The 16,471-nt window shown below is 38.1% G+C and overlaps 1 protein-coding gene across 1 annotated transcript in view; it reads right to left on the bottom strand.

Moving 5' to 3' along the window:
• The window catches only part of cep89 (centrosomal protein 89), a gene marked incomplete at both ends in the record, with an annotated part of 80,123 nt that overhangs the window by 61,607 nt on the left and 2,045 nt on the right, over positions 1-16,471 (bottom strand). Inside the window, 11 exons of the mRNA XM_079256887.1 lie at positions 3,712-3,853; positions 5,978-6,145; positions 6,520-6,700; positions 6,842-6,957; positions 8,035-8,138; positions 9,582-9,665; positions 9,762-9,812; positions 12,109-12,251; positions 12,618-12,806; positions 14,250-14,301; positions 16,366-16,471. The exon at positions 16,366-16,471 is cut by the window's right edge and continues 87 nt beyond it. Coding sequence (XP_079113013.1) covers positions 3,712-3,853; positions 5,978-6,145; positions 6,520-6,700; positions 6,842-6,957; positions 8,035-8,138; positions 9,582-9,665; positions 9,762-9,812; positions 12,109-12,251; positions 12,618-12,806; positions 14,250-14,301; positions 16,366-16,471 — 1,336 coding nt within the window. The remainder of the gene's footprint in view (positions 1-3,711; positions 3,854-5,977; positions 6,146-6,519; positions 6,701-6,841; positions 6,958-8,034; positions 8,139-9,581; positions 9,666-9,761; positions 9,813-12,108; positions 12,252-12,617; positions 12,807-14,249; positions 14,302-16,365) is intronic.

The following is a 16,471-nucleotide window of genomic DNA, read 5'->3' as shown; positions in this document are numbered from 1 at the left end:
GTTCTTGAAGTTTACCTCTTTAAAAAGTTTTAATTATGAACATTTTATTATTACCTCCATTTTCATCACTGTCAAAAACAGTATCAAGTATTATATTTGTTTTGTATTGGCATTCAAAAATAGCAATAAATACATTTTTCATCAGTTCTGTGATAAACTATCGCTTCAATTCTAGATGCATCCTGCCTTCATCTGCACAAAATAGACCTTTTTTTCCAGGATGAATCCCCACATCATGAAGCTTGGATCACATCAAACAGCTTTCTTGCACGTGACGATGACTACAGTGTACCCCAAACGGTCCCCACCGGAACCAGTAAAGTGGCCGTGACTGTATTTACTGTCTTTAACTGCACCAGCTGTGGTCACTTTAGTGTAAAATGCTTTGAATAAATAATTCGTGAAATCACAGCTTTCCAGGGAAGTATGTACTCTCTTGTACATGGCGCCTGTGTGATTTACTACGTTTTGATGAGAACAGCTGACAACCCACTTGGACCCACTCAGCAGTTTAAAGCCTCATCATGTGTGACAGAGCAGCACTGAAGAGCTCTGCATAACAAATCATTCGTTGTACGCTCCTTAACTTTCCTAATCTGCTATAAAAACAGAGCTTGTTGAAATCCTCAACACAGTTTCCTTATAAACGTGCAGGTGAATCTAAGATGTGTTAACGGCTGAAGAAAGACAAAGATGAGTCACTGAATGCATCTGTGATGAAACACAGTCGACCTGCTTCTTGTCCTGTTTGTAACTCAGATGACAGTGATGAAGATCGGTGATTCTCAACCTTTCTGAGCCATGACCCCTAAAATAACACGTTGGTGTTTGCAGACTCAACACGTTGACAGCACCAATAGAAACATCAAATTTATTTATTTATTTTACAATAATAGGTCAGCCCGCCCTGCGATGAACTGGCGACCTGTCCAGCGTGTACCTTGCCTCTTGCCCAACGATTGCTGGGACAGGCTCCAGCTTCCCAGCGACCCTTAATTTGACAAAGCCAGAGGTGGGCACCTCTGGTCCTCGAGGGCCACAGTCCTGCAAGTGTTTGGAAATTCCCTGTTCCAACACACCTGACTCAAATCGCTGGGTAATCAGCAGACTACTGCAGAGCTTGATGTCAACATCTGTATGAGTCTGCTAATTAGGTCTGATGTGTGTCAGACATGTTGCAATCGGGAAACTCTAAACTGTAGCAGGACTGCGGCCTTCGAGGACTGGAGTTGCCCACACCTGGACTACGCAGTTAAGACAATGGATGGAGTATGGCGACTGCCTGAAAACATCTTGGGCCCCCCAGTTTGAGAAAGACTGAGCTTAATTTTACTGACCTGATTGTTACGGTCACACAAACTAGAAACACTGGATGATGTGTTGACGTCATTCAAGACGGCTGCTAACTCCAACCTGAACACCGGATCTCAGTAACTGCAACAGTTATCAGGCTGTTTGCATGTGTGCTAACAAACATCTGCAGGAGCGGGACTCGCGGTGACGGCCGCGTTTCATCAGACCAGACAAAAATTTCTGTTTCTATTCACAACTTTCAGCTGGGAACCAGAAGCAGCGAAGGCCCAGTGGTTTACCCACTGTTTGTCTTAATTAATACACCATATTTTCCAGACTGTTAGACGAATTTTTTTTCGATAGGTGAGCTGTTCCTGCGACTTATACTCCAGAGCGACTTATACTCCAGAGCGACTTATACGCCAAAGCGACTTATACATGAAAAAATATATGTAACTTCACAGCCACAAGAGAGCACTCTAGACTTGCGCACCAATATCTCCTACTCCTTAACAAATAAAAATTTAAGCAGTAAATGTTAGCTCACAAAGACAACTGAGAACGACTGAACATATATGCCCACCAAAATAAAATCATATTCACTTTGTGAGAAACTTGTTCGATACAGGCGTCAAGTGGAGGCTACTCTTACGGTGATGAGAAAAAAAAAAAAAAAAGCTAATGGCAGGCTCAAAGCTAGATGGCCACAGCTAGAGAAACCAGTTCACCAGTGGGTGCTTGAACAACATGCCGCGGGAGAGCAGGGCTGGATTAAAAGTGCACAGGCCAAGAGTGTCCTAGGTGCCCCGTTCCACAACATAACATTGTGAATGATACACTGTGAAATGACATTCCTAACATCTCGCAGCCAGTGGTACCAGTAGCAATACACTAGACACTGTGGTAACTATCTGGCTTTTATTTACATATTGTTTCATGTCCAAACTGCTGATATATGCCCTAAATGGGCCCACAATGGGTGTGGGCCCTTGGGCCCGTGCCCATAATGCCCATTGGATAAGCCGGCCTAGCGGGAGAGGGTTGTCAACGCTGTTATTCAGAAGTGACACAGAGGATGAAGAATTAAATGGATTTAGTGATGTGGAGTGAGATTGGGTGTTTTTAATTACAATTAATTTGGACGTTTTTTGTTTTTTTGTTTTTTTTATTCTTTAGGCTATAGTTAGGCTATAAAACTGTTTATGTTGCATAAACACTGGATACCTTTTCTGTTCATGTCTACTTTTTGTGTAGCTGAATAACCTTCATTGTGTTATCATTTGTTACACCTATTCAGCCTGTTCTTTATTCTTTTATTAATGTTATAACTTTCCTTCCAAGATGACTTAATGTCTGGTTTTGGTCAAGTAGTTTGTAAAATAAATTAATACTGTTGGTCAGGCCGTGCTCATACAAAAGATCATTTGATCTTAAGCACATGTCTGGCAAAGCAAAGGTTGAATAAATATAAATTGTAATTGTCATTGTATTAATGTCTCTCTGAACTTTGCTGTAATGCATTTAACATTTTATGTAAAGCAGTTTGGGTTGTCTTGTAACTACCTCTACAATGTTTTCTCCTCAGAGGGAGAAAACATGGAAAGTGACCGATAAAGGGGTTGGATCCGTAATATAGCACCAAAAAAGTCTCTTAAAGCAAAAAACTGAGTACCAACCCATCCTGTACCAGGCCTGAACTGGGACTTCTCTCAGAATACAACAAAGAGAAGCACAAAGTACTGCAGGGAGCCGGTTTCTGGCTCCCCTAAATAAAACAAGAGTGTTTAATCTTATCAGATGTTCCTGTGGTTTTCTGGAAACGAGATGGCAGAAGATCTGGGGTGAAAAAAGTGTTTCATGGGAGGCACGCCAGTCACATTCCCATCACCTGCCAGTATTTCTACATTTCTCCATGTTTTTCACTGCCAATACGAAGAATAAACATCTCACACAAGAAGACGACAACCAACTCTTTGATGAACGACATCCAAAAGTTCATCAAAGGTTTTGTTTGTTTTTTTCTTCCTTAACAGATCAGCCAGATGCTGCACAGCTGCTCCTAAATATATTTCAGGTGCAGCTTTATCTGACGTTTGCCAAATTGTCTGATTCTTTGTTGCTGTAACACACGACTCAGACCTTTATGTAATTTTGTGTTCTGAGAGTCAGCTGCTTCCTGTTTCCTGCTTGCACACCTGTGACAATCCATACAAATGATGCTACACTTGAGTCAGACGTGCTGAACCTCGGTGGGATTTCAGCTCAGCCGTCAGATGAATCCTGGCTAGGTTGGCAGCTTTGGAGCTAAGCAGAAAAATCCCTCATGTAAAGAAGCACTCATTTAATTTGTGTAGTAGAGATGGGGTGTGTAGTAGATATGAGTGTGTGATAGATAAAATGCACCGTATTAAACTGTACCATGTTCAGTAGTTGGTCTCTCTCCTTTGAAATGTGCTCTGCTACAGACAGGACGGATCCCAGGTAATGCCGAACGTTTTCCTCCTTTAAAACGCAGTCCTCCCTTTGTTTCCTCAGCGTACTCATCTTCCTCTCTGCCTTTCTGACAGATGGAAAGACGGGTACAAAATGAATGAGAATGAGGAAAAAGGGGGATAGAAGAGGTTTTGGAGCATGTAACTGGGGTAAAGGAAAATAAATAAGGGATTTAAAAAAACACAAGGACATGACTGCATGATATCTTGAGACACAGATATCTGTACAGACAAGATGAAAACATAACCAGCTAATCCAACACCTTCTGACAGAATTCACACTTCACAATGAGAAACTCCACATTATTCTCAGGATGAAGTCCACAGGGTGCAGAGCGAGTTTCCACATCAGAGTAGATTTTTTTAACATATGGAGCCTCTGAAAATCCCAATTATAAGCTTTTTTATGAAGCCTTTATTTGTATTTTTTATACTGGAACGTATAAAGTAGCCAGTCTCCTGATCTAAACCCAATAGAAAATCTTTGGAGGGAGCTCAAACTCCATGTTTCTCAGCGACAGCCCAGAAACCTGACATATCTAGAGAAGGTCTGTGAGGAAGAGTGGGCCAAAGTCCCTCCTGCAGTCTGTGCAAACCTGGTGAACAACTACAACAAATGTTTGACCTCGGTAAAGGCTATGGTAACAAATATTAACATGGATTTTTCTAGGGTGTTCAAATACTTATTTGCAGTGGTAAAATAAAAATAATTATTTTAAAAAATCCTACAATTTGATTTCCAGATTTTCTTTTAGATTATGTCTCTTACAGTGGACATGCGCCTAAGAAATAAATTTCGGATTCCTCCATGATATCTAAGTGGGAAAACTTGCAAAATCACAGCATGTTGAAATACTTACACACACACACACACACACACACATATATATATATATATATATATATATATATATATATACATATATATATATATATATATATATATATATATATATATATATACATATATATATATATATATACATATATATAATATATGTGTGTGTATAAATAAATATATATATATATATATATATATATATATATATATATATATATATATATATATATATATATATATATATATATATACATATATATATATATACACTGTTCACAAAATGCATTCAAACCTGTACAGGTGAACTTAATGTGATCTTCTCTAAGCTTTTAAATGCACATGTCCAACTGTTAAATGTTTCAATAAATTTTGCACAAGTTGCTGTTCTCTAACAAGGAGCTTAACGGCAAAAATCACGGCAGGTGTGTGATCCTTGAATTGACCAATAAATGTCCTGGTTCAATTAGAGCTGGTGTTTAAACAGTTGTCCTCATCATGCTGTTCACATTTTGACATCATGAGACCAAGACGACACCTAACAATGGAACAACAGTCCCTTGCCATTGCGATGCTTCAAACAGGACGTTCTCAGACAGAAGTGGCCACTGAGCTTGGAGTGTCACAGAGTGTCATCAGCAGGTTGCAACAGAGATATGGAGAGACTGGAAGAGTCACAGAAAGGCCTAGAAGTGGACGTCCTTTGGCCACATCCCGTGCTGAACACTGCATATATATATATAAATATATATATATATATATATATATATGAGATTTTATTACACACGATGAGATTTGGGTTCACCTCTCATGTCATTGTTGCGTCTCGAGAATCTATGAAATCAAACATGGGATTCACAAAGGTTTAATTTTACGCCTATTTCTTTTTAATCTGCACATTTTCCAACGTGGTGATCTTATCAGGAGACATGGCATTGATTTTTTACAGCGATGCAAATGATGCACAGCTTTGCATCACTGTGTCTCGTGATGTCACAGAGCCTCTCAATGTCCTTTTAACTGTATTTTAGATGTAACGTCATGGATAACAGAGAATTTCCTTCAGTTTAACGAGTAAAAAAACAGAATTTTTATTGGTCCTAAAAGACGAGAGACATTTTCCCAAAAAGACAAAACATTAAACCGTCTCAGTGTTTGAGAAACCTGGGTGTTCTTTTCTCCTCTGAGCTGGATTTTATCCCACATATTAGAAATGCAACAAAAACAGAATTTTATCATGTTAGAAACACAACCAGAGTCAGCCCACTTCTCTCTCCTGCCAGCATGGAGGCGCTCCTGTTGCTCTCCAGGTTTCACGCGTGAGGTGATAGCAGACTGACTTCATATTACCCACCTGTTAGCTTGTCTGCAGAGCTCCAGCTCAGCCCTCGCTGTCTTTAAATCAGCAGTCAGGTTGGCTTTGTCCACAGCCAGACTCATATTCTCCTCCTGCAGCTTGGAAACCCTCACAAGCAATTTGTCCATTTCACTGACATTCCTGCTCTCTTGCTGCTCCAGCTGTCTGACAGTAAAAGGTCACATTTTACAGCACATCATGCACAACATCTGGAGAACAACATACAACCAAATATGTACAGTCATGACATGATGTTCCACCTTTTTCCCACATTTGTTTGGGTAAACTTGTTCTGCAACACGTCTTGTGTGTTCCACCATCATTCATCATTACTGATGAGAGTAAACACTGATCTGACATTCATCTGAGCTTCAGGAACCCTTCTACCATCAACACATATCACACTTAATGACATGAATATGTAGAAATTAAGATTTCTGTTGATCTTTGTTATTTATTTATGATTATTGATAAAAGAAAAATCTGGAACATGGAATAGACCAGTTCAAACTCTGGTTAAGTCGTTTTTAGTGTGGTACCTTCTGAGTTTCCCAGCAATGTCACAGTGCTCGTCCCAGGTGACGGCATCCTTCAGGCGAGCCCGCAGAAGCTGAATCTCCTTCACATGTTTCTGTACCTCCCTCCTGCTCTCTTCAAGGTCCTCCTGCAAATGCTGCTTCTCTGCCTCCAGCAACATCAGTTGCCTGGACACCTTTGTTACTTCAGAGGAGAAAGGAGTCATGAAAAGGGTGGCATATTACACAAGAATTTGGCTAAAAGCTGTTTCAGTTCAGGAATTTTTTTATTCATTATGAGATTTATTATTCAGAGTTTTTTTTAAAATGGATTAAAATTACATACCTTCAGACTGGTGTTTGCTGTGACTGGCCTTAGCTTTGACATGCTGAGCCTCCAGCTGATCCATCAGAGTCTGATTCTCCTGTAAAACCCGATACGCCTGCTGCTGAAGCTGCTGACTGTGCAAAGAAACAGAGATATTGCGTCTGTAAATAAATAAGACAATATTGTCACCACTAATTTACTAATTGCTGCTGAAATGCTTTGTTTTTTGTTTTTAAAAAGGAAATAACTTAGCTTTTTGACCAAAAACTGCATTTATAGTCTAAATGTATTCAGATTTTTTACTTTCTTTTTATTGCCTGTATAATAAATACAACGTTTGCCCCCAGTAATCTAAAACAGAGGCGTAAGACAGACTCAGATCAGATTACTTTTCTATTAACATTCATATCTATTCATAATCAGATGAATTGTGCGTGGCATGTTTTCATAGTTTTGTGTTTTATCAGACCCTTTTCCCATTGAACTAGCTCTCAGTTTGGGTTTGGGAAGCAGACATCCTCTTTAAAATTAGACCTAAATCTTTTCCTTTTTCATACAAAATAAATTTGAATAATCGACTTAAATTCATTTCTCATAAAAATCAGTGCAGTTATCTGGCTCTTCTGATGTCATACAGTGTAGTATAAAAGTCACAAATGCAGATGTTTTCCTATATCTGTACTTATACTTGGGCTGTGACGATATGTTTTTGTTCCGATTCGATTCGATTCGAATTTTTTGGGTGCTGATTCAATTTAAATTGCGATTCTCACAATTATTCAATATTGCTCATATTTGTAAATTAAAAACAAAATAAATGTATAAAACTTGTCATTTATCTTAATTTCAGTTCAGAAAAAACAACACAGTAGCCAGACCATCATTCTGCTGCTATAGAAGACAAGTAAAAAGATGAATAAAAACAATAAAAATAACAAAAGTTTTATAATGGATTTTTTTTTATTTATTTGAAAAAAAAATAATATTTTTTTTGTTTAAAAAATTTATTTTAAAATTGTGAAGCAAAAAAATCCTAATTTTTTATTTTTCCATTCGATTTTCCCACCCCTAACTTAAATTGATGTAAAAACACGTGATTAACCCAAAACACAAAGATAAACAACCAGCAGTGAGACGATAATAAAGATAATAAGCAGTGATTACAAAGCAGATGTTAACAGTCCAAAGCAACACAGAATATTTGGTCTTACCAGTCCTTCTGGCTCACAACACCCATACCGGCAATTTCCTCCTGCAGCCTCTCATTTTCTTTGACCACTTCCTCCACGTGAACACGCAACTTCTTCACCTCCTCCTGCAGCAAACAGACGACAATAATGGAAAGAGAAATATACGAAGCTTTAACTTGCAGACAGCAAAGAAAACAAAAAAAAGGCGCCTACCATCCATGTTTGTGATTCAGACTGGTTCGCCGCTTGTCTCTTTCATCCCTTTCTCACATCTTACAGCTGTTCCTCCCAGCCAGGATGTGTGCAGCGAGCAGCTGGGAAGGAAACAGCTGTGTTTCCCACCTTCCAACTGCTCCAGATGCCAACATGTCAACCTTGACGTGTGTTGGATGGTGCAGCCAGATGTGAGAGTAGATATTGTCATGCCATCGGAGCAGGGCGATGTGAGAGTTGTGTGTTTTGTCATTTCTGATTTCCTGCTTTAACAGTTTTTCTGCCCGTATGAAACACCTGAGGAGACTCGTTTGCTTCTCACGGTTTTCATTTTTTTATGATTTATGTTGGTCTTTAATTCCTGTGATGTCTATCTGCAAACATTTGCAACAAACAGCTTCTGGTCTTTTATATTTGATTCTAACTTCATTTATTTATTTTTCATTAATGAGGGCTGCATGGTGGGGTCAAACCTCGGCAAGGGGGGAGGTTAAAACCTCAACACGCAAACTCCTTTCTGTGTGGAGTTTGCGTGTTCTTCCCGTGTATGCGTGGGTTCTCTCCGGGTTCTCCCACCATCCAAAGACATGAATGTTAGGTTAATTGATTACGCTAAATTGTCCCTGGGAGTGTGTGTGAGTGGTTGTTCGTCTCTCTGTGTTGGCCCTGTGATGGACTGGCAGCCTGTCCAGGGTTGCTGGGATAGACTCTAGCTTCTCAAGACCCTTAAGTGGAACAAGCAGCTTAAAAAATGTTTTTTAGTTTATTGTTATTTATCTAATTTTTAACAGTTTGTTCTAATTCTAGTCTTTTTTTCCCCGTGTTTAATAAGAAAGATTTGACATAAATACAAGTGAAGTGTGAGGGTGTATGAGTTTTGCTTATTTATGTTTTTGTCTGTTCTTCAGTTCCTGTTCCAAGATGTTTTTGGTTTTATGTTTTATTTTGTAGAGTGCACACGCTTGTATTTTCTATTTACTTCCTGTTCAAAACACACCTGCTGTGCTGACTGCACCACCGGCTCCTCGTTCCCTTAGTTCAATAAATACCCATCAGTTTGTACCCCTGACAATAAATTCCTGATTCCTTTACCCACCTTCCTCCTGACTGGTCTCCATGCACACCGCACCGTGATGGTAAAGAACTAAATGTTGAGTTAGCTCTGTGAGGGTCTTTTTGTCATCAGTCATGAGAAATATTTCAGGTTATTGCATATTATAACTTAAATATATTATAATATATATATATTTATAATAAAAATATTATAAACTTAAAGTTACAATATACTGAGGTGACGGATGACTGAAGGCAAGAAAACGCAAAATACTAGAAATAAAAAATCCCAATTGCCTCACCTCAGAGGTTTGCAGCAGTTCATCCTTCTCGTTCATCCTGTCTTCGTAAGCCAGCAGCAAAGGGCAGAAATACTTCATGTCAAGCTAAAAGGATGAACAAAGAGAAATCATGCAAATGAACCTGCATGAATGTGAATCATTTTCCATATGATGTTTATTCCAAACAAATAACCAGCTGACCAGCCAAGGAGGAGGAGAACCCGTCTTCGGCAACCCACTGACTTTGGCGCTCTGCATGAGCAACAGTAAGAGACAGGGAAAAAAACAAGGTTAGCCGTTGTTTCATCAATACAGCCGTCCCTAAATGTTTCCACACATGAAAGCAAATAACAAGGAAAACAAAGTAAAGAAAATCTATCGAAACATGTTTTTTCCATGTTTAAAATACCTAAAACTTATTATGTATGTGTTTTATATATATATATATATATATATATATATACATATATATATATATATATATATATATATATATATATATATATACATATATATATATATATACATATATATATATATATATATATATATATATATATATATATATATATATATGTATATATATATATATATATATATATATGTATACATATATATATATATATATATATATATATATATATATATATATGTATATATATATGTATATATATATATATATATATATATATATATATATGTATATATATATACATATATATATGCATGCATGCATGCATGCATACATGCATACATGCATACATGCATACATGCATACATACATACATATATATATAAATATATATATATATATATATATATATATATATATATATATATATAAAACACGCATATATATGTGTATACCCACACACACACATATATTCTTGGTGGTTTCTTGTCCAGTAGTACTTCAGCTATGACTAATGAAGGCCAGTGAAAGGATGCACTGCACGAGAACAAGAAATGTCCTGATGTGAAAACACAGCATGAGGTAGCCATGATTAAAACTACAGGTTGGCTTTCTTCTGCAGTCTGAAAATGCACGACGGCGTGGACATGGTGGAATGGACAGAAACAGACGGTGATGGGAAGCGTGTTTACTTTAACAAATCAAATGGAGGCAGGGACAAAAAGAAAACCTTATTTCACTCAGCAGGGTACTGGATCAAAGAAGCTTACTGGATTTCTATCTTAAAAGCCTTGTGAATACAAAGTTGGGGGGGGAGTAATAATTCTTTATAGAAAATTGTTAAATTACACTCTAGCAACACAATGAAAACAGAAAGAGACAGAAGATAGACAGTATTACTGTAAGGTGAGCTGGTTGTTGGGCCAAAGCTCTTATTTGTGTATTTAAACTGAATCTTTTACTGTGAACAGGCACAAACTTCCTTTCCAGGGTAAGTCATAAAGAGTCCCTTCATATCGGTCTACTTTTAGCCAAACCTTCAACCAGGGGCACAGTCACAAACACCAAACCAGGCTGAGAAGAGAAGTCCAAGTCAAGCGAGGTGTAAATACGTTCATGACTGCCTTCAAAAGACCATGAGGTGGATCCCAGATTACCTGATGCTGACATGGAAAACTTCTGCTCCTTACTTTAAAAATAACTTGATACATCCACCTGAGTGGATTAATGCAGTATTCCTAATTTAATTTTAAACAACAGTAGACCTCAGGCAACATTTAATAGTGAAAGTAAGAACATTTCCACACATGAGATAATATTTTCACACATGGATTGGTGGCCACAGAGTCCAGACCTGAACCCCTCTGACCATTTTTGGGATGTGCTGAAGAAGGTTTTGTGCAGGGATTGCATTCTCTCATCATCAATACAAAATCATGGTGAAATATTAATGCAACATGGCATGGAAATAAATCTTGTGACATTTCAAAAGCTTATTGGAACAAAGACAGAGAGAATGCTGCTGGAATCAGAGATAAAGATGGTCCAACAAAATGCTACAGTGCGACCTTTCTTTTAGTGGGAATTATTTGTTTGGGCCTTGTAGTTTATAGAAAAGGAAAGAAAAGAAAAGGAAAGGAAAGGAAAGGAGAGGAGAGGAAAGAAAAGAATAGAAAAAAAAGGAGAGGAGAGGAAAGAAAAGAATAGAAAAGAAAAAGAAGGAGAGGAGAGGAAAGAAAAGAAAAGGAATGAAAAGGAAAAAGAAATAGATAAGGAAAAGAAAAAGAAAAAAAGGAAAGGAAAGGGAAAAGGAAAAACAAAAAGAAAAGGAAAAAGATAAAGAAAAGAAAAAGAAAATATAAGCAAAGGAAAGGAGGGGAAAGAAAAGAAAAGGAAATGAAAAAGGAAAGGAAAAGGAAAGGAAAAAAGAAAAGAAAAGGAAAAAGAAAAATATAAAGAAAAGAAAGGAAAAGGAAATGAAAGGAATGGAAAGAAAAGAAAAGGAAAGGAAAGAAAAGAAAAAGAAAAAAAAGGAAAGGAACAGAAAGAAAAGAAAAGAACAAAATAAAATAAATTCCGCTGTCTTAAAAGCACTAGTTCTTTTTCCTACAGTGGCCTAATAACTGTACTACAAACCTCCTCTCTGGACGGTGGTCTGAGGCGGCTTTGATAGCGGCTCAGCTCCACATTCAGACGGTGAACTGTCAGTTTCAGGGCGTCGTTTTCATCCACCAGCTCCTGAGCATGTTGTCTCAAATTCTGTAATTCTGCCTGGCTGCCTGAAATCATAGCAGGCATTACAGGCGCTAGTCTAGATCATTTCCAGACACACGACTAAATGCTGCTGTTTAAAAAGACTCATATATCACACACGCACACACACACACATGCACACACACACAAACCAAGAAAATGACACCAAACTTTCTCTTTACTGAAGCATTTCATTACTTTGTCTTCTGTTGATGCTGAAGAGATGCAGCTGTGCTCGAAGTTGCATCTTCTTGCAGCTCCTTCTCACACCAGTGAGTACTGGAACTGACTTTTTCTTTTACATTTCTATCTAATTGAACACCTTCTGACACTCCTTTTTATCTTTCTCACTTTCCTCACATTGTCGCTCTGCACCAGTTCCTCCACGTTACCTGCAGAAGACTTCTGGTTGGAGGAGGCGTTGCTGTGGCTGATCTCCGGCTGCAGACTCTCCTCCATCCGTGTTTTCTTCTCCTTGCGTACTTCACTGTACATTTGGCCGAGCTCCGGAGACTTGTGGGGAGGAGCTTTGGGGCTTTTGACACGTCTGGGTTGGTCAGTGGTTGGCGTACATTTTGTGGCTGAAACAGGAAGCATGAATATTTTTTTTAACAGGAAAAAAGGAGAAAAAAAATTGATGGTGGTCATTTTTGTGGTAGTACATGAGAAAATAATGACATCTCAAAAGAAAGCACAGATGAGATCATGTGTTACTTTAATCTGCTAAATTGTGTTTCTTTAATGTAGCCAACATAATGTGCAGATGCGATCCAGAGCACATAGAGCTGAGTGCATGGCAGCTATTCCAGTCAATTCATCTGAACATACTTTCGTTACACTACATATTGTCCTTAAATATAAAAGATTGGCATAAAGATTTGTATTGAATGTGATAAAGATTTAATCTGTAAAGTTATCAGGATATACTCATGTTATGACATCTTGACCATAAATAAAAAGGTATGCAGCAACTAACTAGTTAACACGAGTGTAAGTAAAGATGTCAAGCATGCACTTAATGCATGTTAATTTTAATAGATAAAATTGACTAATATATGTTTTTCCATTTACAGGCTACACAAATCATGCCTATGCCATCTATGACTGTACCTACTGAAGCAGTTTGCTGAGAGCTCAGTCTGCAGCCATCTACTGGGTGCATCACAGGACAAATAGCAAAGAAGGAAATGGTGGGATGACTCATGCACAGAGGGAATTACAGAGATGGCATATTCATTTTCTTCAGTACTCAGACACAAATCAGGTTATTCTAGCTCACTTACACCTACATGGCACATCATCCCTCCAACTGTCAGCCCTCCTGCTGGCAGATGATCTGTTTCTTCTGATTTCAGGGGACTGGCCACTTGATCCCTCCGTGAGATCTGCAAGTTATAATGAAAAGAGTCACATTTGAGTCCCAAAAGTGAATTTCACCCTTTACTGTAACGAAGCAGCCAGTCTGTGTGCTTCATAAGGGTAATTTTAGATTTTAATTTGGCACCATCTCCATGAGGGCACATCAGGTAATCGTTACTATAATGGGGCTTTCCATTTAGCTAGGACAAAAGACCACCTAATGGCTGTTCACAAACCAGATGTTAGATGAATTATCGTCTCAAATTAGTTCTTTCGCAAAGAAAAAAAACATTTTTTGCTGCCTTCCTTTGTATCCCAAGTAAGTTCAATATATAAGCCGTCCACTGGTTAGGTTTAATGGAGCTGCAAATTATCTTATTTCTACTTTCAAAAGTCTTATCTTTTAGAAAGTACCCTATAAATATACCATCTGCACTAAAACAAGATTATTTCCTTGAGTTGTGTTTTATTTAAGAGATTATAAGAATCAAATTATTTTATTAATTAGTTACTTTATCTATGTTTTAATTAATAGCTACAACCCCTTACACACAACCTGCACGCCACATCAGCAGCTACAAAGAGTTTTATTTGGCAGAGTTTATCTTGTATTGGCTGTCGCTGCTGAAAGGTGAACTTTTGGGTGATAAAGTTGAGGTCTTTACCTGGAGAAGGCAGTTTTCTGCCAGACATCTGAGTCGGTGGAGGTGAACTGGACTGCAGGAGAGACAGGAAGGAGAGGCAGACAGGCAGTCAGACAGCAACTTGGTCTTTTAAAAAAAAACAAAAGACCAATACAAGGCCATTTTCAGACTGTTAAATGTGTGAGATAATATCTTATCAGTGCGTTCAGCAGGTTGAAAATTCCCTTTAAAGCATTTTGGAAAAAAAAAACAGTGTTGATAAGCTTTGTCCTGAAAGAGAAGAGCAGCAAAGAACCAAAATGCACTGGATGATGAAGGATCATTCTTTCAGCTGCATGATTTGTCAGATCTGTTGATATTTCTGTGTGTCAGGAGGAACCTCCAGCCTCCAGGGAGCAAACATGCAACCGGACACTAGCAAAAGAGCCAGCTTATGTGTTTTAATCCAGGATTCTGGATTCAAGACCTCCAGTCCAACTCCTTTTAATTGAGTTTCCTGGTTACTTTTAATCTGGACAGAAGCCAACAAGCAGGCAGTCATTCAATCTCGAGTCACCTAATGACCTGACAGATCATGGATTTAATCACTTTGTTGGGGTTCTACAACAAGGACACTTAGCTCCAGGCACCATTGTGGCGGCCCTGCAGCCCAACATTCTGGTAACCAAGTGTCAGATATGGCTGAAACCTCTTTTCTTCTCTAACCCGTCCAAAACCAAGCCCAAGTGTTTATTAGCCTCCAGCCTGATGATGGCGAGGTCCTGCTATCGTCACTGGTTGCAGTTTACTAGATTTCTGAGCAGCCTTGCTTGTCTTTTAAGCTGCAGAGTCCAATTTTAAATACACAAAAACAATAAATGAATTTGATGATGAAAATGGCACAAAGTAGACAGAATAGTAAATAATATCCAAGATTTCAGATTAAGAGGAAAATCCTCAGAACTTTGATCCATTTTGTTTCAGTTCTCTTTTAGTTCATGTGTTTGACTTTACGTCAGAGTGTAAAACTGCACGTCGGGACACTTTACTGAGCATTTGCTTCTCAGCCATTAGAAATATCCAGTCCTACTGTGGAAAAAAGCAGCTAGCTGCAAGACTGTGATAACCTGAAAAGACAACTCACAGAGAGAATTGGAGCCCACTGGGACCATTATAAGTTTCCAGCCCAAGTTGTCGGTGTGTAGATCAGTGGAAACAGAATTATTCCAGAAATGTAGAAGACTCCTGAGATATAACCAGGAGTGTATTGAGAAGAATTGTCACATGAATTTTCAGCTATCCTGTACACTATGGAACAGACGTCACTACGAGTTGGTAAAGCAAGTCCTTTGGCCATGGAAAACCAGTGATCTATAAATACCTTGTAGTGAGTAACTACCATAAATTACAATTAAAAAGGCAGTTTCTAAGACTGCTTGTTATTGTGTAATGACACAGAAGTTGAACCATTTCAACTGGTGAAGCATCAGAGACAAAGTATACATATAATGTGATGAAGTGAAGGGGAAAAAATGGATCAAAAGCCATCTGATCTAATAAAGTGTTAAGAAAAACAGCTTCTTAGAGAAACTAAAGTCACCCCAAACAAAGCTAATAAGGGATAAAATTCCCTATAAATTTCCAAACTATGAAACAAACACTTCAAAAGACCACTAAGCTTTTTATGCAACATGTAACGGCTTGAGCAACAACTATCTGCCCACAATTGAGAGAAAAACCTGTCAGGTTGTTTTTTTTTCTGTGTACAATTGTGCCTCCCAATGGATTAGGCTGACATGACACTACCAACACCAGGAAACAATCTGAATACAAACACACAACTATAAAACGTGTTTTAAGTTTTTTTTTTCTTTCTCTCTCTTTGAATTCACACAATTAAATGTGCCTTTTGAAGAAAAATATTCTGGACCATCATGGGAAGAAAACACAGTTGGAACTGAAAAAAAAAATTCTCTACAAAGCGAGCCCAGTCTCATGTCTGCATATTATACTTTAATAAATTTGGCTTGTGTAAATTTTACAGCTAAAACCTGTTTGTGCAGATGATGGCTCTGTGTTAAATGATTTATTTGAAGACTAGAGATTAAAAATAATGTTTTGCAGACAGAAAATGTCAGATGTCTTGGTGCTTTCTTACCTTAGTCTCCAGCGGCAGGTCACAGAGAGTTTCTGACACGATTAAATTCCTCTGTCTGTCCAGAGATTGGTTGGCATATTCCTCCCTATCCTCTTCATTTCCCACT

This window comes from Telmatherina bonti, assembly GCF_933228915.1.
Source record: "Telmatherina bonti genome assembly, chromosome: 1".
NCBI classification, from domain to species: Eukaryota; Metazoa; Chordata; class Actinopteri; order Atheriniformes; family Telmatherinidae; genus Telmatherina; species Telmatherina bonti.
This window is presented reverse-complemented; position numbering and strand designations above follow the sequence as displayed.